Source organism: Sitodiplosis mosellana, unplaced genomic scaffold, assembly GCF_009176505.1.
Source record: "Sitodiplosis mosellana isolate CC-2019 unplaced genomic scaffold, AAFC_SMos_1.0 Smas_scaffold_6166, whole genome shotgun sequence".
In the NCBI taxonomy this organism is placed as follows: domain Eukaryota; kingdom Metazoa; phylum Arthropoda; class Insecta; order Diptera; family Cecidomyiidae; genus Sitodiplosis; species Sitodiplosis mosellana.
This window is the reverse complement of record NW_022601407.1, coordinates 5,870,339-5,893,614: the sequence shown is the minus strand read 5'-3', so window position 1 is coordinate 5,893,614 and position 23,276 is coordinate 5,870,339. Positions and strand designations below refer to the sequence as shown.

The following is a 23,276-nucleotide window of genomic DNA, read 5'->3' as shown; positions in this document are numbered from 1 at the left end:
CAGTGCTGTAAGTTGCACATACACTAAAGAAAGTGTTGAGGAATGGGTGGGTGAAGGAGCGTACACTTACCACAGATTCTGACACATCTGCTGTTGCTGATGTATCAAATTGTTTTCGCAAGAATTTGCATTGTTTGCCAGGCTATTAAGTGTTGTCGAATCGGTATTGGTTTGCGATGGCAACGACATATGATTTGACGATATGGTTGATGGACTCAACGGAATGGCTTTGCTAGCTTGTTGCAAAAATTCCGTATCCATTTTGAAAACAGCCGTTTGATTATTTAGCTGCTGCTCAAAATCGGTTGTCATTGGAATGCTGTTATTAATCAGATTTATTCTCTGTTGTTGTTGTTGTTGTCGTTTTGTAACCGCCGCTGGATTTTTGGGTCGACGAAGATTCTTATAACTTGTTGTTATTTCTTTTTTATTTTATTTTAATATGATTTGTTTTTTTTTATGTTTAATTATGGATTTTTTTTTTGGTTTTGTTTTATTTGTTGTTTATATGTTTCTGTTTTATTCACACACAAAAATCTCAAAAAACGAAAATTAACTGGGCTGTTTATTGTAAACAAAATGATTAAAATTGCCGTCCTATTGTGATTTATATTCTAGTGACTATTGCACGGAACGTTACGTGTATTTTGTATTGTATGTGGCTATTGCAACATATTATTTAGTGTTTATGTGTTGAAAATGTAAATGTATGTCGTATTGTAATGATAAAAACACAGTTTTAAATTTAACTCCAGTTCTATTGTTTGGTTTTGAGCTTTGTACACACCATAACGATCCGCTTTCAAATCAAAAATTTATGAGTAGTATCATGAGATAATTGTGGTTTGTTGGTTTTTTTTGTTGTGTTTGGTTGATGATTTTGTTGTTGTTGTTGTTGTTGGTTTGTTTGTTTTATTTTCTTAGATGCCTGTCTCTTTGTTGTTGTGGTTTTTTTATTTTATTCGAGCTATTTTCAACTGTTTTGCTTTGCTTTCTATCGAATTTCAATGGAAAGTCGATGTTTGATGAAATTAATTATATTTCGCTTCTTTTTCTCCTGCTTCTTCTTCGCTTCGTTTCTTTTTCGCAATTTTATATTGAATTTGCGTTGATGTGAGTTTAGTCCTTTTATTGCACTTTATCAGTCTTGAGCACCATTTTCTACTTTCTTTCGGTTTCTTTTTCAATCAACACTAAACCGAACTTATGTATGGTTTTAATAACAGTTTTCGCTTACAACTAAAACCATCGGCATACTTTTCTGGCCAGCGCAATTTTTTTGGCTTCTATTTTTGTTTTCTTCTTTATTCTTTTTACCACTCACTTTTCTTTAAGTTTTCTGGTTTGTTTGTTTTTTTTATTAATTGGTTGTAAATTATCGAATTTGAATTTTTATCGATGTTTATGATTTATTTATGATTGGATAGCTCCCATTTTGGGTAAACCACTGAATCCTCCGGTTTCTTCTACGACGCACAAAATAAATAACAATTAGTTGGTGGAGGATATGGATTAAAATGTTTTTGTTGTTGATTGACAGACATTTGAAGACGACAAAAAAGAAGAAGATTAACAAGAAAAAAAAATCGAGTCTTTTGATAGGTTTATCTAATTTTCAAAACTTATTTTTTTCAACAATTCAATTTGATCTCCGAACAAACGAAAAATTCCGCAAAAGTTAAGCAAAATAATTGTAAACTAATTTCAATTCACTTTCCCTCGCTAACAAGGATTCACACAAATCGAAAGCTTTTTCAGAGAAGAAAACACAACTCAAATTGTTTCGTCGATTCATTTTGTAGAAAAGGAAGTAAACGTTCGAACTAAAATTGTTCAGAATTCTGGACTTAAGCTGTGAACGCAATTTCTAATCAAGAAATCGAACATTTTAATTTTGATACTACAATTGGAGATGAATGAAAATCCGAAATTTTTAGAAGTTCTTGAAACGAACATTAAGCAGATTTCGAATCTTGTACAGATTAAAAATAAAAGATGAATAAAAAGGAAAAATATGATCAAAATATTAAAAAATGGTGAGAAAAAAAATTATTTCAAGGTGAATTTTCACACAGTTTGTTTGGTCGACAAATGGTTCATTTATTTCGAATAGGCGATTTCATCAAGATTTCAAAATCGGTTGTCATTCAAAAACTTTCTCTTCTTTGCTCAAATCCGTGTTTCAATTTTTTTTTTCATCTTTTCCTCGGTCTTTTCCAACGACATCAATCAAAAAATATTCATTTGGTCAATAAAATGACAATTTCGTTATGTTTTTGAAATGGACAATTCAACATCTTCGATATGAAAAGAGACTTGAGACATTTCAAGATCATCGAAAATATTCGAATATCATTCGATTCATTTTTAGAATAAAAATGAAATCGTTCCAAATTTGTTTCATCAAAAAAAAGAAAGATCGAAGAAGATTTTGTCGAGATAAAAAAAAATCCGAATTCGAGCACGTGCGTCATTTTGAACTGCACACAATTTTCTTCGATGGAAAATCCATTTGACACAATGTCAAAATTGTCGAAATCAAAGTTGAAAATTACGCCCGTTCTCTCTTCCTTGGCGATGTGCATTCCGCGCAAAAGTCCTTATTCGCTGCTGAGGTGAGCATTTTTGGCCGTTTGGTGAAGTGAACTAGATTTAATAACATAATTTAGTGTTGGCACGCTGGGGTTTTTGGCGGGGTGCGCGCGTATTGAAAACGAGGCAGAGAGCGAGAGAAATTTGCATTGCCGGCAAAAGGCGACGAAACTGCTTCAGCACGGTGATTGATTAAAGCGAAAATGCAGTGCAATGTGCAAACGACCGTAAATATCTGCATATAACAACGTGAACACACCATCTACGAACGCATCGTGAAGTCAAGAGACGACACACAATCACATAGACAGGGTGAATGAGTGTGAGCGAGCGAACAGGCAAGACCGAGATAGAGAGAGAGAGCGCGTACACTCATTCAGAGCAGAGAGTGAGAGCCTAGCTACAGTTCTTAGCATAGCCACAATTAGTCAATCGACGTTGTTGACGTTGCAATGTCATACTATTCATATCAATAGTCGGCGCTCTTGCTTTCTCTCTCTCCCTCGCTCGTTCTCGGTCTTCTACGTTCGTCTTCGATGTGATTTCCATTTTTAAATATTTTACTTCAGTGTGTTTCATCGAAGAATACACATTTTTGACTAACGTAAAAAAATTTCGCCCGATTTTGATGATCGAAACATTTGGAAAAGCAAACATGTGCTTCATTCACCACGTGAAACTCTGCAATCATGATTGAATATTTTGTTGCAGAGGAAACAATAACAAATGAAATAAAAATCAAAACAGTAATTAACAATAAAAAAAATTAATTTTATTCACGAAAATAAATAAAAAAATTACAACAAAATGAAAAATTTCAGATTTTTTCCAGTGGAACGCACACATAGTGCAAATATCTGGAAAAAGAAAAAAAAACATAAAATTGATATTAAAATTAGAAAATAAAATTGCACAAGACAACATCCGACTTAGATGTTGATATCCATAATTTCGACGTGAATTCGCCTTTTTCCAATAGTCAGACTATCTCAAAAATTGTGTTCCGAACGATGAGAAATTCAAACGATTGAGAGTAGGTAAACAATTTTCGAGTGTAACGGTGTTGTTAAATTCACATGCAAACGTTAACCGATAGACACGCGATAAACGAGCGTTCGATGCGTCTTTGCTGTAGATATATTTTCAACAACACATAATTTCTATTTTGTATTGAATTCTGGACAATTTTGTCTCTCCACTTGAAAATATTTTAATTTTTTTCTCTTAAATCACTGGCATCAAACAAGTGATTGATCTTTTAAAAACTTTGAAAAAAAAAAAACAATAACTTCATCCGGTCTGTTAAGAAACCAAATCTTTCTCATTTTCAGGCAAAAATAACCAAAAAAATTCACGATCAACAACGAAAATGCGGAAAATTTTACGAAAACCAATTTAATTCGATTCATACTTAAATCATGGAATTTATTGCCGAATTTAACAAAAACTCTCGATCCCAATTAAAATTTCCGTTCGCAAAACAATTATCCCGTTGACTCTCTGAAGTGTGTGTATCAGAGTCGATGTATCAGTTCACCTGCTTGCCGAAAAACCACTTTGAGCAAAAACAAGGAACCGAAAATCGTTCACGCAAAAACTAAGAGAAAATAAATGGTGAATTTCTTCGAAGAATTTGTAGCATCTTCTTTTCGCCACGAAAGTTCAAGACAAACTGAATACGCTACGACTTAAGCCTTACAATTTATTTCCATAGTTTAGTTTAGAAGAAGAAGTGTAAGATATTTTTCTATGGAACTGGTTTTTTAAAGCACACCGTCGTCGTCGCTGTCGTCGTGCGTCATTTTATAAGGGATATACAGCGTATTCCTAACGTATCGCCCGTCGTCGTCGGCAACTCACTCTCTATGCATACATATACTCTATGTGCATTAAGTTGTACAAGTTGTTGTTTATACATAGGGGGAGAAGCGAGAAACATTCGAGAGTATCATCGGAGACGGTTGAACGTAAGATGGAAAAGCTACACTACACACGGCTCATTCGCCTCTTGCTGCTTTTTCGTGTGTTCAAGCGAAGAGAGTAAGTGCTGTGTGCAGTGCTTGTGTTCCATCCTAGTTCACCACCACTTTCCACCTCCACCCGCGTTCATCACCGCGCCGCGCAGCGCGTCGCAATCACTCTTTTCCTTCTTCGGTTCTTTCGACGATGGCGACGATGACGACGACGACGCGAGAAGCGGTTTGTCTTCATTTCGCGGGTTATATCGGGGGCGATACACAAACCATGCGCGCATAAGATGCGATGTTTTCTCAACGAACACGCGCCTTCTCGTTCGTCTTCGAAACAACAAGATCGCATAAGAGTGCCGTTGGTTTTTCCCCAGCATGACGTGGTCTAACTGCGAAGAAAACACGTTGAATAGGCTTGAAAACAGTAGTTTGTTACGTCGCTTCTATTCTATTCCCCAATTTTTGGCTTCGATTTTTTTTTCTTTCCTTTTCGCTATTGAAACAACAACCAGAGAGCTACAGATATAGAACACGACTACAAATCAACATTCAAACGATCCGAATAATTTATATCGCTGTTGATCGGTCAATCGCTTGAATTTTATGGTTTTTTTTTGTTATTTACGTGCGCGCAATATGATGCCACTCTTGACACATTCCCACTGTCAATTACGAAAATTGACAACCGGCCATTTGTTTAAATGCTTTTTTTCGGTGGTCAATCAATGAAACGCTTTTTAAAATCATTAATTCAATCATTTAAAAATGTTTTCGACGTTTTTTGTCATGTGATTTTTTTTAGTTTGATTTTGATGTCTTTTACCTTTGACACTTCGAATAAAAATGCACGGAAATTTTTTGTGTTTGAAGTGTCGGTTTTTTCTACCGTCATTCCAAAGTGTATGTTTTCCATTTTTGTATGGTGGTTTTTTTTTCATCATTGAAAGTTCATTGACCAATTTCCATTTTATACCTGTCATTTGCCAATTTCCAGCCTCTAATTAAAATAGTTATTAAAACTCAGAACGATAGAGAGAAGGAAAAAAGGAAATAAAACGACGACGACAGTGGCGATGATGATCGTTTGCACGCATTTAAACGCTTCGAGAAAAGCATTCGAACAACTTGGTCTATTTCTTTGGCACTCTTTGACTGTGCTACACATGCACTTCTGGCTAAGCGTCTGCATAAAAGATTATATAAAGATAATAAAGATTCATATATTCCGAACGATTGCATTTTCCATAAAATCTCAAGTCCATTTCGATCACATACGGCCCGTTTCTCATTTTCTTTCCTCTTATGCACACATGTCGTTTCGATATGCTCTATCTCTCTCTCTCTCGCTCGCTCTGGCTGTTCATGTTTTCAATATTTTATGTACTAAAGCCGCACAGACATCGATTTGCACAGCAAAGCAGCGCTCTTTCGTTCTTTCGCTCTCTCGCCTCAATCTGACATTGAGGCTGAGACAATTCCATACCCTTGGCATATATCGCTCCGATTAACGACAGAATTATGGAAAATCCGATGAACACACATAGACAGTGCATTTTCATTTCTTATATTTTCTCTCGCTTTTGTTCACTTTTCCGGAAGCTTACAGACGAACCACCGTGAGTGTACAGAGAGAGAGAGAGAGAGAGAGAGAGAGAGAGAGAGAGAGAGAAAGAGAGAGAGAGAGAGAGAGAGAAAGAGCATTTGTGTAAAACCGAGCCGCTACAAGCCATCGGCACACGCTCTCTTTTATCATTCACTATATGCCCAAAATGTTGATTACACTCTTTTTTCCGCTTTAGGTGAGATTGCAACAAAAATTTCGACAATATATCGACTCGTTAGATTGTTCTGGCATACATATGAATGAAATCGAATATCCACGTATGCTCCACAATTATGTACATTTATTTTTGAATTATATTATTATTGTAATTATTGCAATTATTGGGAATCGTCAGAGTTTTGTGTATAATTGCGATAAATATTTGAATTATTGTATGAACAATCGAATAATAAACAGCATAATTCAACGCATATTTATTGCTCACTTGCTAATTAAACGAAGAATTTATTGTCGAACGGTGGCCGTAAATTGGATTGAAGTGGGCAAAAAATTGAGGAAAAGATTTTAAGAAGGAAACAAGTCTGGTGAAATTCGGTTAGATTTCATGTTCATTTTGTGAACAGGAAAAGTTTGTGAGGTATTCACTCTGGATGTACGCACATGGCCTGGCCACATTTCAACTCAATTATGTGATTTTTGCGGTAAATGTTGATTTTATGTGGAATTTCTGGGTATTGCTTCAATTTTTCGTTCCAATAATACCAGATTTGACTTCAATTTGATCTCGTTTTCTTGGAAAATATCAAATCTCTATGAAAAACATCAGAAAATTCTGTGTTTTTCAATCAAATTTATTCATTTCGAATGGTTTTGACTAAAGAAAATGAATTTAAATAGTACATTTCACTCGGCTTCTAATAACGTATTCGAAGTTTGGAATAATTTCAACTGATTTTCAGGTGAAAATGAGCAAATTCACCTCTACTCGGATTTCGAGACGCTTCGAAGTACCTACCGAGGAACATTTCGCTAAGGACAATAAAATGTAGTAAAAAAAACCATCGTGATTCTCTTTCGTTTAATTCTTTTGTCGCGCGATTAAATTAATCGGCGAGTGCCATAAATCGATATTTTATGTTCGACTCTAACGAAATGATTCGCTGTTTTTATATGTCTATGAAAGTATTTGTTCTTCTGAAAAAAAAAATTCGCCCCGTTGTGTGCTGCATTGATTATGTCAAGTGAGGCAAAAAAAAGCCACGACAAACAAATAGAATTTTCTATGCAAAATGAAAAAAAAGAGTCGAGAGCGGCTGGACGTTCTACATAAAGGTGTATGTTGTTGATTCTTGTGCATGCGGTTGACAGTGTTGGGGCTAGTCGAACGAGCCAACGAACCAAAGAAAAAGCTGAATTTTGTCAAACTTATAAAAGTGATTTTCTTTTCGTCATACACACTCTTCGTAAACGTAACAAAAATATTGGCTTGAAAAAGCTTGGTTTTCTATCGCTGATGAAAGGTAAGAGAAAAAAAAATGCAGCCGCAACAAGCTTAAACCAAAAACAGGGACAAAAATGTGTGTGTGTTTGGCGCAGTAGTGGTCAATGACGAAAATTGGCTTGTAAATCGTGTGTATGTGTGTGTTCTCGTTTAGCTATCCCACTCATTGTGAAAATGTTATGTGCACGTGGTCGGTCGCCTTTTGAACGAGCCAACAAGCTTTGTATTTCTTCTTCTTCTATTTTTTTCTACTTCAATGCAATACTCTTTCTCTTTTTCTTTGACTTGTGTTTTCTTCTTCTTTTTTTTCATACTTTTTGTATTCGCATAAAGCGAACGAAAAGAAAAAAGCAAACGAACGAACGAACGAAATAAAAAAAAAACTGCGGAACGGTTGGTATGTTATGGACTTACTGTGAAATGTTTTAAATAGTCTCCAGTGACGTTTTCGCTGTGGCGATGTGTCATCGTTGGTGTATTTTCGTCCAGGAAACATTCACCCAAACTTTTCTCTCTTCTCTCGTTCCAATCGTGTTGCTGTTGCTGTTGCTGCTGCTACAACGTTTTACTTATTATTTTATATTCCTTTTATTTACCACTTTCTTTTCGCTCTCTCGCTTTTGTTTCGAGGGAAAATTTATTTATTTCTTTATGGTGGCGCACGTTTCTGTTGTTGTCGCTCTCACACTTTGGCTGTCGGGGTTGTGTGTGTGTGCGAGTGAGTATGGATTGGCGCGCGCGATTTTTCGCTTTGGACTTCTTTTTAGTAGATTTATTTAATGAATTTGCTTTGTTTTCGAAACTTTTCACTTTAATCTGTTTAGCACACTTTTAAATTGCACAACTTTTTTTTATATTCCGTTTTAAGAAGATTTTTGTTTTGTTTTGTTTTGTGGTTTAATGAAAACTTCACATTTTATATCTCTTTTTTTAAATCGATTTGTACTTTAGTTTGAGAAATTCTCTTTTTTTTTATACCGAGTGTGTTTAATTTTGCATTTTAACGTTGATTTTTGTTGTTGTTGTTGTTCATTGATTGTACGGTGTTATTTATGTGGGAGGGGGAAGGATTCGGGGAAGGTGTTTTTTTTTCTTTTTGGGGAATTCGGAAACAATGGACCAACACAAGTGAAATACTCTCTTCTGAGAGATCGTGTGCTTTGTTCGATTTGATTAGTTGTTTATTTTTATTGAAGAAAAATCTGGAAGAGCTGCCCTTCCAAATAGAAGATTTAAAAGCGGGAGGAATTCCTCCCAGAAAAAAAACGAAGAAAAATTCAAATCCAATTCCGATTCGATTTTTCGATCCACTCAAGAGTTTAACCAGTGTAACTTACGTGTGTTTATTTTTAAACCATGATAACTAAATATAACTTGACTTGATTCACTTCAAGTTCAGCATAAGTTCTGTTTTTATCCTCTCTTTTGTGTTGTTGTTGTTGTTGTTGTTGTTTGTTTGTTTTGTATCTTTTTCTCTTAATGTATGAAACGAATGATGCTTGGATGCTTAGTATAAATTGTTGTGCATAAGGCCACAATAAGGCACCTCAATAGACGATATTGTGTTTCTTTCTTGGTTTTATCTTTACAAACGTGCTCTTTTTATTCCGTTTAAATCGATACAGAACTGACTCTTCGTCCCTGTCGCTTTCTGTCTCTGATAAGCTTCGCTTCTGGATTGTTTTTATCTTTTTTTTTCTTTCTTTCTGTGATAAGCTTCTCTTCCTGTCTACTTCTTTTATTTTGGTCTGAACTCACTGGGTGTTGTCGGTTTGGTTCTGATGAAGAGCGTGCGCTCAATTCGAAGAGTCAATTTGTTGCCAAGTGATTTTTTTTAAAGCCACAAAAACGTAAAAAAAATTCTATGTGTATTTGATGAAACGAAGAAGTATAACGAAGAAACTGTCTCCTCCTTTCGATTTCAATGCTCAATAAAAATGAAAATTTACAACGAAACGCTTTCTATCTCCTCTTTTTCCTCTCTTTATTTTTTTTTTTGTTAAAAACGGTTTTCTCTTTTGCTTTGTATCTGCTTAAATATAGTTTTTTGGCTTCGAAAAAAACGTTTCGATTTCCTGTAAATATAATTTCTCCTTTAATTTGTCTAAAAAATTTGCCTCAACAGGAACAAAACCTTTTCTTCTCTCTCTCTCTCTCTCTCTCTCTCTCTCTCTCTCTCTTTCTGTTTCTCTATCTCACACTTTCCTCTTCTCTTTCGTTATATAAATTTATAGTTCTTTTTCTTTCTCTCTCTCTCGCGTAATATTTGATTTCGTTTCAAATTTCCTTATAAACTCTTTTGTTCACCTAAATTATTGTTTTAAATATAAAATTTACTATCTTTTTTTTTGTTTGTTTGTTTCTCGTATAAATGTCAAATAGTTAATTTTTTTGTTGTTGTTGTTGTTTGTTTGTTTTAGTTTAAATTTTTGTTGTTGTTTTGTTTGTTTCTTCTGGATCACAATGTAGTTTCAAAATATGTATAGGCCAAGACGTTATCACTTTTTTGTTTATTTTTATTTTATTTTTTCTTTTGTTTTTGTAGATTAGCTTTTTCTCTCCTAAACTTGTTTATTTTCTTCTAAAATTAAGAAAATAAAATAATGCTCGTTTTTTGCTTTCCGATCGAAAGGTGTAAAAATTGAATTTTCGGATTTGTTCGAATTCTGGATGAATTCGAGTCTTTTCAATATTTGTTTTCGCGAAGCACGATCCGTTCGTTCGGTCGTATTTTGTGTGTGGTTTTAACAGTTGTATGTTGTTCAAACAAGAATTGGTTCTTGTATAAGATTTTGTCGTTTTGATGTTGTCCTTTTTCGAAACTCTTTTGTTTATCTCTTGATAAAAAAAAAACGATTAGATTGAAAATTGCTTTTCCGAGAAAAAAAAACTTCGACACAGGCGAAAATGGAAGTGTTTTTTTGAAAAATTGACGCTGGTTTATTTAAGGAAATTTCGAATTTACCAATCAAATTTAATTAGCCAATTAAAATGCTGACCAATTTGAAAACGTAAAACTTTCGTTCAACGAAAACTTTTTCTATCTCAATCTTTCAATCTACTCAAAGTAGATGTTAAAAAGTTGAATGAAAGAATCGTATGTTTTCTAGCGAAAAGAATTTAGCTTCAGTCCAATTGCAATTGAAATTGGAGCAAAGTTTAATTTAATAAAAGTCCAATCTGCGTTGAGTTGGGTTTGTTTGATTTGGCACAATGAAATGAAGATCCGAAATGAAAAGACAAAACAAAAAATGGAAGTGTAATAAATCGCTTCACGTGGATGTTGTCGAATTGGTGTACTCAATACCTTTTCTGATGCAATGCAAATTGATTTGCGCTCCACCAAAAAAAATTTCTCCTACTAGAGTCTGTGTGTGTGTGTGTTTAATACTTTCGCTTAATTAATTAAGAATAAGAATAGATTATGAATAAATTGTGCTTAAATTATTGAAGATTGATTCAATTACACAATTTTCGTGATTTCCCAATAACTGTTTGTGTGTAATTCCTGTCTTCTTTTCGATTCACTATAGCCTATGTAACGTATGTGTCTTTCTACCCATATAATTTAATTTCTTTTTATACAGATTATTTGATAATTAGTGAGTTGATTGGGCGTGTTAGTGTCGGTTTTGCTTTTACGTTGACTTTTCGACAATGACAATGGTTGAATTGGTTGGTTTGAATGTTTTTATTGCTGTTGTCACGCTGTTGCTGGTGCTTTTGTCTTAGCCGTCGTAACCGTCTTCGTAGTCGCTGTTGATTTCGATCACTTTCGTGCAACCCTATACTCCTAGCTTTATTGACGTTAATACTCTTATCAATTACAATTATATGTATTTTTTCTTTACTAAAATTTAACTCGATAGAACTTTTTATTAGTAGTAGCTGTATTATTATCTGACTAATGCTAAAGATAAGTTTCATTAAATGCTAGCTGTATGGTAAATGGTATTCTAAACTGTCTGTTCCGGTGTCAGTGTAAAGAATTTTGGATTGTATTGTGTTAATTGTTTGTTATGTGTGTGTGTGGATTATTCGGCGGTGTTGGCTTGATTTTATGACTTGATATTGTTGTGTGTATGTGTACCAATTTCGTGTTGATTGAACATGGATGAATTTTTTGATTGTTGAAACGGTTTGCAATTTTGACGCTGTGGTTCGACTTGATTGAAATATTGATTTTGGCTGAGGTCTAAATACATTCTTTGGTCTTATGGTCTGGAAAATTTCTTTTTATTTTTGTTTTTGTTTCTGTTTCTGGTGTGATTTAGTTTTGGTTATTGGCTTTTGTTTAGCTGTTGTTTGTGTGTATGTGGATGTGGATGTGGTTGTGTGGGTGTTTGTGTTTTTTGTTTTGGTTTTTTTTGTGTTTGAATGTTTTTCCTTTCAAATTTGTGTTGTGTGTGTGTTTTTATTTTCGATTTTTTTTTCTTTTTCTTTCGAATTGGTTTGTGTTTGGTGTTTTTAAATGTTTGATTGAATTTTGTTGATTTGTGTTTGTTTTTCTTTTTTTCTTTTTTGTGTGTTTTTGTGTTTGTGTGTAAAGTGTGTGTGTGTATATATAAATTGTTTTATATGTCTATATAAATAAATATATATATATTTGTGTGTGTGTGTGTGTGTTGTGTGTGTGTTTGTGTGTAAAAAATTTAAGTAAAAAAATTCAAAATTTCTTCAATAAAATTGCAACTAATTTGTGTTTGTTTTTTTTCTCTAAATATGAAACAATTAAATCGATTAATTTAAAAATGAATTCAAACAACTTATGAAATAATCAAGTGTTGGTCTAGTGTATATCCTTTGTTCAGATCAAATGACTCGATTGACAAGGGATTGAATTGAAGGATTCGTTTTTGGATCAACGCAAATGAGATGTTTATAAAGTGTAATTCCCTTTTTTTTTGGTGTAACAATTGGTTTTAAACGATTTATACAAGATTTTTTCTTCTGTATAAATTAGTTTACTTAATACGAAATTTGTACTTTATCCAAAATGAGCTAATTTTTTTTGTTAGTTTGTTTGGTTGAATTGTCGAAAGCGCGTTAAATTTTGGTGAAGTTTTTTTCTTTATTTAAAATTACTTTCGATTATTGTTCTTTTGAATGTTTTTTTTTTATTTGTTTTAAATTAGCGTTTTGTGTGTGTTAGTTTTTTTGTTTTTTGTGTGTGTTGTGTGTTTTGTGTTAGTTTTTTTAGGTTATGTTTTATTGTGTTTGTGTTTGTTTTTCTTTATTATTAGTTCGGAAATGAATTCCAGTTTTGCTTTCGGTTCTTTTATGAATGCTTTGTTTGTTGTTTTTTATTGCAATTAAGCTACTTATCTGTGTGTTGTAGCGTAGTTGTGTGAATGTGTGCGGCTGTTGTGCAACTCAAGATTCCTGTAAATTTAAATAGAGGGAGAAAAAACACTCAATTAGTTTGAAATTAAATAGAAAAATAAATTGCATCGAAAATAGTTTTACAGAAAAACGAATGAACTCTGCATTTAAATTCAACAAATTGAATAAATTGATTTATAAAATTATGTAAATTGATTAAATCTATTGAATGCACCGGGAATGGTTCGCAAGTAATTTACTCGAAACCGCTGCCATTAATAATTTCCATCCGAAAAATTGAGAGAGTATGTGTTTGTGCGGTTTGCTTGTTTAAATTAACATAAAAGAGCCTCGAACCAGTGGCCAAAATTCAAAAATGGATACTTGATGCTACGCATTATAAATTTTTTTATTTCATATTTCCAGTGCGCCTGCTGCCTCATTTTGGAAAATAATTTTTTTCGTGTTGTTCGATAACGACAGGAAAAAAAACGTGTGAGAAAGAGCGAGAGAGTGTACGGCGTCCGTGGTCAATGCATAAATGCTCCCTCTCCGAAAATTATTGGAAATGTCCAAATTAGTCAGCATATCCGGAGGAATGTGTGTGTTTGTGTGAGCAAGTCCAGTACGAGGGATTGCATTTTTTAGTCACCTCGTTAGAATTAAATGCATTTCGAGGCCTATGTATAAAATGCCTGCCACAACAATAAAAGGCTCAAAACGAAGCGACCACCAAACGAGAGCAAAAAATGGAGAAAAAGATAACCACTGGAGCGGTTTCATTCGATCGAATGCAACGCAGTGGCCAAAGCAATTAAACACACATAAAAACGTAATAATATTACATATCGAGAGTGTGCCCCCCTTCCCATGTGCGCGAACCACTGCGCTATACTTTTCGCGAAATAGCGCAGCCGTTTGCACATATTAATCATTTAAATATAATTTAAATAAACGCGAAAATGCGTTTTTGTCTCTCTCTCTCTATCTATCTGGCTCGGTCCCTCCATATCGTTCTTTGTTCTGGCCCTTTTGGTTGTTGTTGATGCTGCTACCGCTGCTGTTACTGATGATATTGTTGTTGCTGCTGCTGCTTCGATTTTTTTCATATTGTTTCGTAGTGGTTACATAGCCATTTGAACACATTGATCCATTCGGATGGTTGTTGTTGTATATGTGCGCGCGTATGCACAGTTATACAGCACATTATGCATTTGCGCGTATATTTAACCTTTGCAAATGCATCGACCGTCCATCCATGTACGGGTAACCCCAAACGGAATGCATTCCGGCCCTGCCGATAAATTTTTTTTGGCGGTACCTTTCTGTGTACGCAATTTTCGTTGGCGTCGAAACGTGTATGCAATTTTTCGAGATGGATTTTCGAAAATGCCGGACACTTTATGATTGATATGAGGCTCAAAGTCGCGAAATCAATCTTCAAATTAGTGTAATGACAAGGTTTCTGTCGGTGTCAAGAAGAAAGGAAAAAAAGTCGGCTCACGAATTTCGTGTTGGCATCGCAAAATATGGGGTATACAACCTCATCTATTGATTCAAATGATGTATTGATGCTACATCATGCGAGAAAGGGAGAGAAAGAGGGAAAAAAGCGAGAGAATGCACAAAGTGCATTTTCGTCGTCGTCACCATCGTCGTCGTAGTCGTTGTTATGTGTGGCGAAATTGCATTTCAATTCGGTATATGCGTAGTTGTGTTATTAATATGGCCAATGTATGCGTGTGCATGTGTGAGCAAGTGGATGGATGGATATGATTTGAGAGAGAGAGAAAGAGAGAGAGAAAGAGAGCGCGTACGGTGTGTGTGCTACTGCTGTTGCCTGCACAAAAACCGATAGCGACGCACACCATTACACACATTGCCTTTTCAAATTGCACGAAATTTTCGTATATGCGTACAAGATGCAATTTCGTGCAATATATGCGCGATGTGCAGGCATTTTTTCGTTCATCTCTTTCTTTCCTATTTTTCCTGTCTCTGTTTCGGTCTCTCTCTCTCTCTCTCTCTCTCTCTCTCTCTCTCTCTCTCTCTCCGTCTATCTCTGTTTCGCTTGCGATAATTCAATATCAACGCCAGGCGTTCTTGGCGTTCATCTCACTTACACAGGCCAAATGAACAAACAACAACAAATTAAAACGCAAAATGGTCGATCGTTCGCTTTTTTTTCAAAATGGAAAAAAATCTTCTCAGCCAATCGTCAATGACATTTTCCAAAAATTGTAAGCGATTTCAATCGATTTACCCAACTGCGCTGCAAACTCAAATTAAAAAATTGAAATGCAATCAATTGGGTTTATTCTAACGGGAGTTGGTGCGCGGAGGTGGGGTGGGTGTTTGATATCCGATTAAAAGCGCTTGGATTAATGCAAAACAGCAACAACATCAACGGAAGGAAAAGAAGCCATCAAAAATTATTTGTTACCAAATTGATCCATTGGAAAAAGCCAATTAAACTTGAAGGAAAAATCGTTGACTTGCCCTTGAACAGAGAGACACATGGCCGCCCGATTCATTTTTCCTTTGCCTTATACTCAGTTTTCTTGCCCGTTTTTCGCCTCTGTTAACAATATGGCGAGGAATCGTTGACTGAATTTTCAATCCTTATCTCGTTCGGCGCTGTGGGGATGCTGCGCTCACCTCTTTCTCGGTATCACCACTTAAAACACAGTTATAAACGTAACGCCGTACTTTCCCATTGAAAAAGAACAAAGAAGATGAGATATACGTCGTGAAAATATGCAATCCTATCTGTGTTTGTTATTTTCTTCTTTTTTTTCTCTTCGCTTCTCATTTTTTATCCTCGCTTCCCCTTTGTCGCTCGCATGTTCACTTCAGCTCGTGTTCGTCGTTTTTTGCAACTCGCAAGTTGCACTCACAAACTTTTTACGCAAAAAAAGGGCAAACGGAACAATAACAATAACAACAACAGAAAAATTGAACGAAAAACAAATAACCAAGTTTTTTACTCAACTGTTTATGCGTTTTTGTGATGCCAAACTCAGCTTAGATATCCGTTTCACACTGTATTCTTTCTTTTTGTTTCTGTCTCTTTCGTGTGCGTTCGAATAGTGTTTGGGTTTTGAATTTATTTTATTTTCGCTTTTTGCGATTTTAATTTGTGGGTTTTAGATAACTTTGTTTTTTTGAATTTGAATTTGAATTCTCTGGAATTTATCAAAATGTTCGTTTTTTTTTCTCGAGTTTTTATAAATTCAAATGTTTTGGTATTTTTTATGATTTTTTTTTTGCACAGGAATAAACAATTGAAAAAGCGGCAAAAGTTCTTCGGTCGTGTTTCGAAAGAGTTGGTGATTATGATTATTGGTTATTCTTTCGGGCGAAAAATTTGGAAAATGCGAAAAAATTGTGTCGGTTTTGTGTATGTTTTTTTTTTGTTGTATTGTGACTGTGATGAATTGGTTTGATTTCTCGCGTTTTGTGTGTGCGGTATGTAAATTCGAAAATGACCTAGGCTCATCGAACCTGCATCAAGCACGATGCAAACTGCACTTCGCCACGCAATTTGGTACACCCCCCGTAGAACCAATTTTTCCGAAAAAGCAGCAAAGCCATGCGAAGAGAGAGACAGCGAAAACCTCGACACAAACTCGAAAGAGCAACAAAACCGGGGTATATCTCTCACAAACTGTATACACACGGACCTATGGATGATGCTGTGATGTTGAGCTGTGTATTTGGCGCCGATGTTTATGTGTGCGAATGTTTGAATGTTTGTGTGTGTGCGTGAGGTGCTTATACTGTGTAGTCTGGCTCCCCAATCCCTTTTCGCCCCCTCAATGCTCTCGCTCTCTCATGCCATGTATTTTATGCGAAATTGCACCGCAGCAGCAGCATCAACAGCAACGACAATGGCATCAACGGCAGCATCGGCTCTCACCGAGTCGACACAACGGTGAAGCACATACCGAAAAATAAAACGACATAATATAAATATTTGCACACACATATCCAAGTGAGGGGGAAGGAGACAGACAGAGAGAGAGAGAGAGAGAGAGAGAGTTCCCGATTTACATTAGCATATTTTCGCAATATATTGCTTGCTTCATTTCGCTCCAGCTCGCATCATTGTCAATCGTATCGGATTCATTCTGGCAGCCTTTATTTCCGAAATTATATTGCATATAGACGTACGGTATGTATCTATCGTGTGGTGTATGTGTGGATATCATTGTTTAGGCAGTCGCATTTTATGCAGCCGAAAACAATATGCATTCGATAAATGAGTGCATTTCTCCACACTCACAGGCAGATACACACCACACACACACAAATCGATGAGAAAGTGAGATAGAGAGCGAACGAACAAGAGCAAGTGCCAGGAGCTCAATGCACTCACACAAGCTACTTTGATTCATATTTTCTCATTCGCTCATCGAATCGCTTGCCGGCTCATTCACTCCAATTGGCCGATATCTGACACTGCACACAACGGCTTCTCGTCGTTTCGATGCATGTTTTTGCTGTATGTGGAGTAAATATCAATTTAAATTTTATAATGTACCCCTAGAAAATAATGCTCTCTGTATCGAAACGGGAAAACACGGTGCATTTTGCATCGCACCATATTTCACCCGTTCGATATGTGTGTATGTACCACGAGTGAGTGAACGAACCAGCGACAGCGGGGAGCGCAGAACGAGAACAGGTACAGTGCATCCAGATGCACTCTGTATGAATGCATTTTGTGTTTGAGTGCGTCTACCCCAAAAACGCCGAATCAAAAACTCACTAGCTCAACTTGAATTATAATACTTTTTACCATGGCGTTCGTCCGTTTGAAGCGGCCCGTTTCCATTCATTTGCGACGCATATTGTGCGTATTCACAAAAAAATAAATATTTCTTCTATAGAACCCTTTTGAATTGGTAACGAGTCTTTTTGTTTTGCTCTGCTTATCACTCTTTTGAGAGTTACTTCTTCAAAAGCCTGAGAGAATCTACCAACTTTCAGGCAAAAAAAGCCCACGCAATGCATTTAGATGAATTATATAACCATATGCATGCATTCCAACTGACGTCTATATGATTCCTAACTACTGAGGTATTTCTGTGTGTCCACTGTCCACTCACGCATTATTGCGTACGCATAACTTCAATTGCGTTCCATTTTTTGACCTCAGCCACCTATTCTCATTACAATTTATGGAAAAACCGAATTTTATTCAAACAAATTTGATAATTTGTTCGATAAATCGGCAAATTGATCGAAATCTTTGCTGAAATCATCAATTCGACTCGTAATGCATGGGTGGAATTACTGTAGACACCTGAAATTCATTCAGGCAAAGAAAATGAAGATATTCCAAATCGATTTCGAATGATTTTCCATACTATTCTAGTTTCGATGCTTTGCCAACTATACAGCTTTAGTGATTTAAACAAGGATCGAGCAAAGGACTTCTTCGAGGAAAAAAAACGAATTCAATGCATAAACTGACCGATGTATTTCGAATCACCTACATTCTGAAGATAAATTTTCGATAATTATTGTAATCCTTTGGAATCGTTATGAATGAAATCATCTCGAATGCTTTGTACGCAAATCCGTAATGGGCCATTGGGATTGAATATTTTATTTCTGTCCCATTGGGAGATATCGCTATAAAAACGCCAAACAGTTATAAATAGCAACAGCATCGAGCCGGAACGAGAAAAAAGAGCCCCGAATTGTTGTTGTCATGTTTTTGCAAAATTCGAGATGGTGGCGACTTTTCAATGCGCAATGACAACATTATTGATCTGTTGCAAAAAAAAAATGGACGAATCAACTGCATTTTGGTTTTAGGCGAAAATGCATACAGTCATGAAAATGCTCTTTGATATTTAGCAAATTTTGCCAGCCAAAAGTGTTTTAATTTAATTAATGTATGCACGTATGTACGCGTTACATGAGCCCACCACCAGATGGGTATATGTATTTGCCGCGTAATATTGGACGGTGGTAACGGCGGCGACAGTAGCGGCATCAACAGTGGCCATACCGCCGATTCGAACGAGAGAGGGAGAACGAAGAGAGAGAGAGAAAGAAAAAGAGAGCGAATAAACGAATGAACGAGCGAACACCAAACTCTTTTTGTATGTTATGTATAGTTGCAATCGAAAATAAATTACCGGACCCGATGCATTTGCTGAAATGTGCAATGCATGTTGCTGCACAAAGTATCATTACGGGCAACAGAAAAAAAAATTATTTTACATGAGCCTCTTCGGTGTCTTTGTATATCGATGGCATGCGTTTGCGCCCTCACTCATGTAGCGCCACTCTAACTCACTCGCCGAGAATTGTGTGGATGATGACAACCATGGATACAAAAACACAGAGAGGGGGAGAGAGAGACAGAATGCAGAAAGAAAGGGAAAAAAACAACACCGAACAGCACACAGTTCGATGCAATCGCTCGCTTTCACTATAACAGGTTGATGAACAAATAATTGGCTGGCTCGCGTAACGCTGCACTCAGAATCTGCATCAGAGATTGTCTTATTACATGCAGTTTCATCACGCTTTTGTTTATGCGTTCTCGTCCGGTCGTTCATTCGTTCGTTTGTTCGGCGTGTGGTTGTTTTTCCCATATCTATATCCAAAAATCCGAACCCGAGAGTTCTTCTCACTTTCCACTAATGCCCATCCACATATGCACCCCCGATTTGTATCATATCCAAGATGCTATTCTCTGGAATTTACATTCACACTATTCATGTGCCAAAAACCATCCCGTGGACATAACACTACATATCATCCAATATATTCACGTACACACGACATACAAACAAGATGCGAAACACACACACACACACACGTACTCTCTCTCTCTCCTCTCTGTGCATGCAAAAAAGAAACATTTCGTGATGGATTTCCGAATGGATTTCGCACAATATTCATTCAAGTTTACCGGAATATGTATGGAATCAAGACACATCGTTCGTTCATTTTTGGCCACTGTTCTCATTCGAAAAGTCTCTTCACTCTGTTGATTCAAACGGAAAACAAGCGTTTACCTCACGGTGAGCACGGAATATGCTGCTATCGCTTGCTTGCTTGACGGACATTTCAGCAAATGTCATTACACTAATTAACAACTTCAATTAATGACGAACCAACGTCGATTCACTCAAACCATTTGCAATGCATTCTTCTAACAGCTTATGCATTCGGTTATTTTGTTCGTTTCAATGGAAAAAAAAATAGTTGCAGCGATTTTTTTTGTTCAATAATTAATTGATTTTTCAATTCATTTTGCACAATTTTTCTTCTTCTTTTTTTCAAAATAATTTTTTCTCGATTTTTGCATTTTTTGTTTGTTTTTTCGGCACACCTACACTTTATTGACAGTAGCCGAAATTGATTTATTTTTTTTCTATGGTGTAGCTGGGGTCGAGTATGTTCCAAATATATGCTAATTTTTTTCCGCACCCCCCCTGTGTATCCAAAAAATGGGTGTTTGAAGGGCGACCATGAAAATCAGGGTATTTACACCAAAGGTCATATCTCTCCAGCCATGGCAGGGAGGGCATTGCTCCTTGGGTCAAAATTGTAGTACTCGTGAAAACTTATCCAACGGTATACATTACTTTCACATTTGTCTACGTTATGTTCGAAAAACCGTTACACGAAGAAAATCAAATTTTTGGGTCAAAAAAGTAAGTTTATCTCCGTTTTCTGGGTCATTGGGTGGTTTTATCGTTGGGGTGTGTTCAGGAAAATTGTAGAGTGACTCAAGGAAGACAACTTTGCTTCAGACCATTTTACCCCATCTCCTTATGGCAGGGCAGTATAGCCCCCGGTTTCACTGAAACAAGGTCAAATTAATAAATACTGAGTATTTTCTTGTTCTAAATGTCATACTAGTTGCACCATATACCATAAAATATCCCGTATAAAGCTTGGTATGACACCTGTATGGATTTTATACCTAACCTCACTTTACCACAATACATATATATACGATTTATAAATAACAAAATAAACTAGGTAGGCACGAAGTAAAAAACCAAACCACTCAATTACCACGCGGAAAAAATGGGATGGGGTTAAAAGCGCGCGCGCTCGTTCGGTCTTGCACTCCCTTTTAACCCCATCCCATTTTTATTTCATTCTATTAAATATAATGGGTTGATTAAATGTATATGGGGTTTCATTTCGGAAAAAATGGGAGGGCGGTTAGAAAGGAAGCACAAGACCTTCACTCGCGCGCGCGCTCGTTCGATCTTGTGCTTCCTTTCTAACCGCCCTCCCATTTTTATATTAAAACTGTACGTAAAAGTGACATTTGAAAATGTGTTATACAAACTGTTATAGTGGTATACAAATGTGTTATACTGATATTTGGGAGTGATATATAGACTGTTATTTAATATGCGGTGCCACTTGTACGATATTAAGAACAAGAAAATATTCAGTATTTATTATTTTGACCTTGTTTGAGTGATACCGGGGGCTATACTGCCCTGCCATAAGGAGATGGGGCAAAATGGTCTGAAGCAAAGTTGTTTCTTTTGAGTCCTTCTATAATTTTCCTGAACACACCCCAACGATAAAACCACCCAATGACCCAGAAAACGGAGATAAACTTACTTTTTGACCCAAAAATTTGATTTTTTTTCGTGTAACGGTTTTTCAAACATAACGTGAACAAATGTAAATGTTATGTATACCGTTGGATAGGTATTCACGAGTACTACAATTTTGACCCAAGGAGCAATGCCCTCCCTCCCATGGCTGGGGAGATATGACCTTTGGTGTAAATACCCTGATTTTCATGGTCGCCCTTCGAACACCCATTTTTTGGATACACAGGGGGGTGCGGAAAAAAATTGGCATATATTTGGAACATACTCGACCCCAGCTACACCATAGAAAAAAAATAAATCAATTTCGGCTACTGTCAATAAAGTGTAGTTAAGCCTTGTTTCTAGATAGCGATGGTGTGAATAATGATAATTGTATTTAAAAAATGATCTGAGTTTCAATAAAAATATTGTTTTTGAATGAAGAAATAGCGACAATGAGGAACTGATCGTCTTATGGCAAGACTTTTGTGTCATCATTTTCCGCACGTAACAATGAAATAATTGTGCCATGAAACCTGTAATTCAACCGACAAATTGGTATGGCGACAGCTGATAAACGCTTATTGAATTACCCATTTTCAATGAATTCATCATCATTTCCACCTTCACTAATCTCTTTATTTGTTGAATCAGTTAGTTGCCGGTGAGAGACACAGAGATGCTGACAGAAAGTGATCGCATACCTTGGATTGTGGCATTAGTATTCCAAGTTGCAAATCAATTCCCCTATCAATAAAGCGTTAAATATGCACGTCAATTAAAATGTCTCTTGAAGTCAGTGCTGAAAAGTTAACTCAAAATGGGAAACGGGTCTTGTCGTCGTCATCTATTCAAAAAGTTAAGTTTTCCAAACGAGTAAAAGTGGATTTGAATAAATTATCATGAAAATCATGAGGAATGGCAACAATCAGGCACCGAAAGATATTTATTACTGTCTGTTATGAGCAAGAGTCATTCATCGTTTGCAGGGAAATGAAATCACATCACAAAGTAGCTTAAATACAAAATAGTCACATGAGAGATCTGTTGAAGACGAGGATGTGAATGATGACGACGACGCCAGAAAAATGATTCGTTCGATGTTCCATGTGACTCAACAGCATCATAATAATCGTTAGGACAATTTCGAATGCAACAGCCCGACATAATAGATGTACGAAGAAGTTTTCTAGTTTGTCAATATCGGTTCATCATGTTGCCGGATTCCCTGCCACTTCATCACAATACGTGTAAAAACGCAACCAATTCATACGTAATTTTTCATTCCCTCTATTAAATAATTTATTATTAGCATTTTTGCGTTCGCAACGCATTCCCATTTCGGCTCGGCATGTGCACTGCACGCGTTGGAATCTATAGAGCTGCGTGAAGCTCTCGCAAATTAGCATGATATTAGTGTTGTGTGTGTATATAGTTTGGGTGTTGCGTTGGCATTCTTCTAGGTTCCTGTTGTGCTGTGATTTTTGCGGTCTTCTCAAACATATAGCCATCCCCATAGAGAATAGCGAGCGAGCCAGAGAGAAAGAGAGACATTGGGACAAAGAAGAACCCATGGTGAAAGCAGACGAAAGTTTTTCACATCTGTTCTGAAATCAAGAACTTGCTCATCAAATAGATTCGTGTTGTTGTGTACAAGTTAATAAAGGGAAAAATGTTTGCACATGCACACACACACACACACAATGGATGCTAAAATTGGATAATACGTCGCCTAT

At 36.1% G+C, this 23,276-nt stretch overlaps 1 protein-coding gene and 1 long non-coding RNA gene across 8 annotated transcripts in view; both read right to left on the bottom strand.

Moving 5' to 3' along the window:
• Nucleotides 1–8,887, bottom strand: part of LOC129575280 (transcription factor mef2A) — a 72,732-nt gene extending 63,845 nt beyond the window's left edge. For 6 of the 7 annotated variants that reach the window (XM_055458540.1, XM_055458546.1, XM_055458544.1 and 3 more), the window contains exons 1-2: nucleotides 8,042–8,887; nucleotides 71–1,466 (exon numbers count right to left, since the gene is read on the bottom strand). In XM_055458540.1, the coding sequence (XP_055314515.1) occupies nucleotides 71–312 (242 nt within the window). In that variant the 5' untranslated portion in view covers nucleotides 313–1,466; nucleotides 8,042–8,887. The remainder of the gene's footprint in view (nucleotides 1–70; nucleotides 1,467–8,041) is intronic. The other variant, XM_055458541.1, reaches the window with a different exon arrangement.
• Nucleotides 8,888–9,782: 895 nt separating this feature from the next.
• On the bottom strand, nucleotides 9,783–16,487 carry LOC129575278 (uncharacterized). Its single transcript, XR_008688785.1, has 2 exons — nucleotides 15,942–16,487; nucleotides 9,783–13,009 (listed from the first exon to the last, which is right to left on the bottom strand). It is a non-coding gene; the product is annotated as an uncharacterized LOC129575278 (long non-coding RNA).
• Between the last annotated feature and the right edge of the window lie 6,789 nt (nucleotides 16,488–23,276).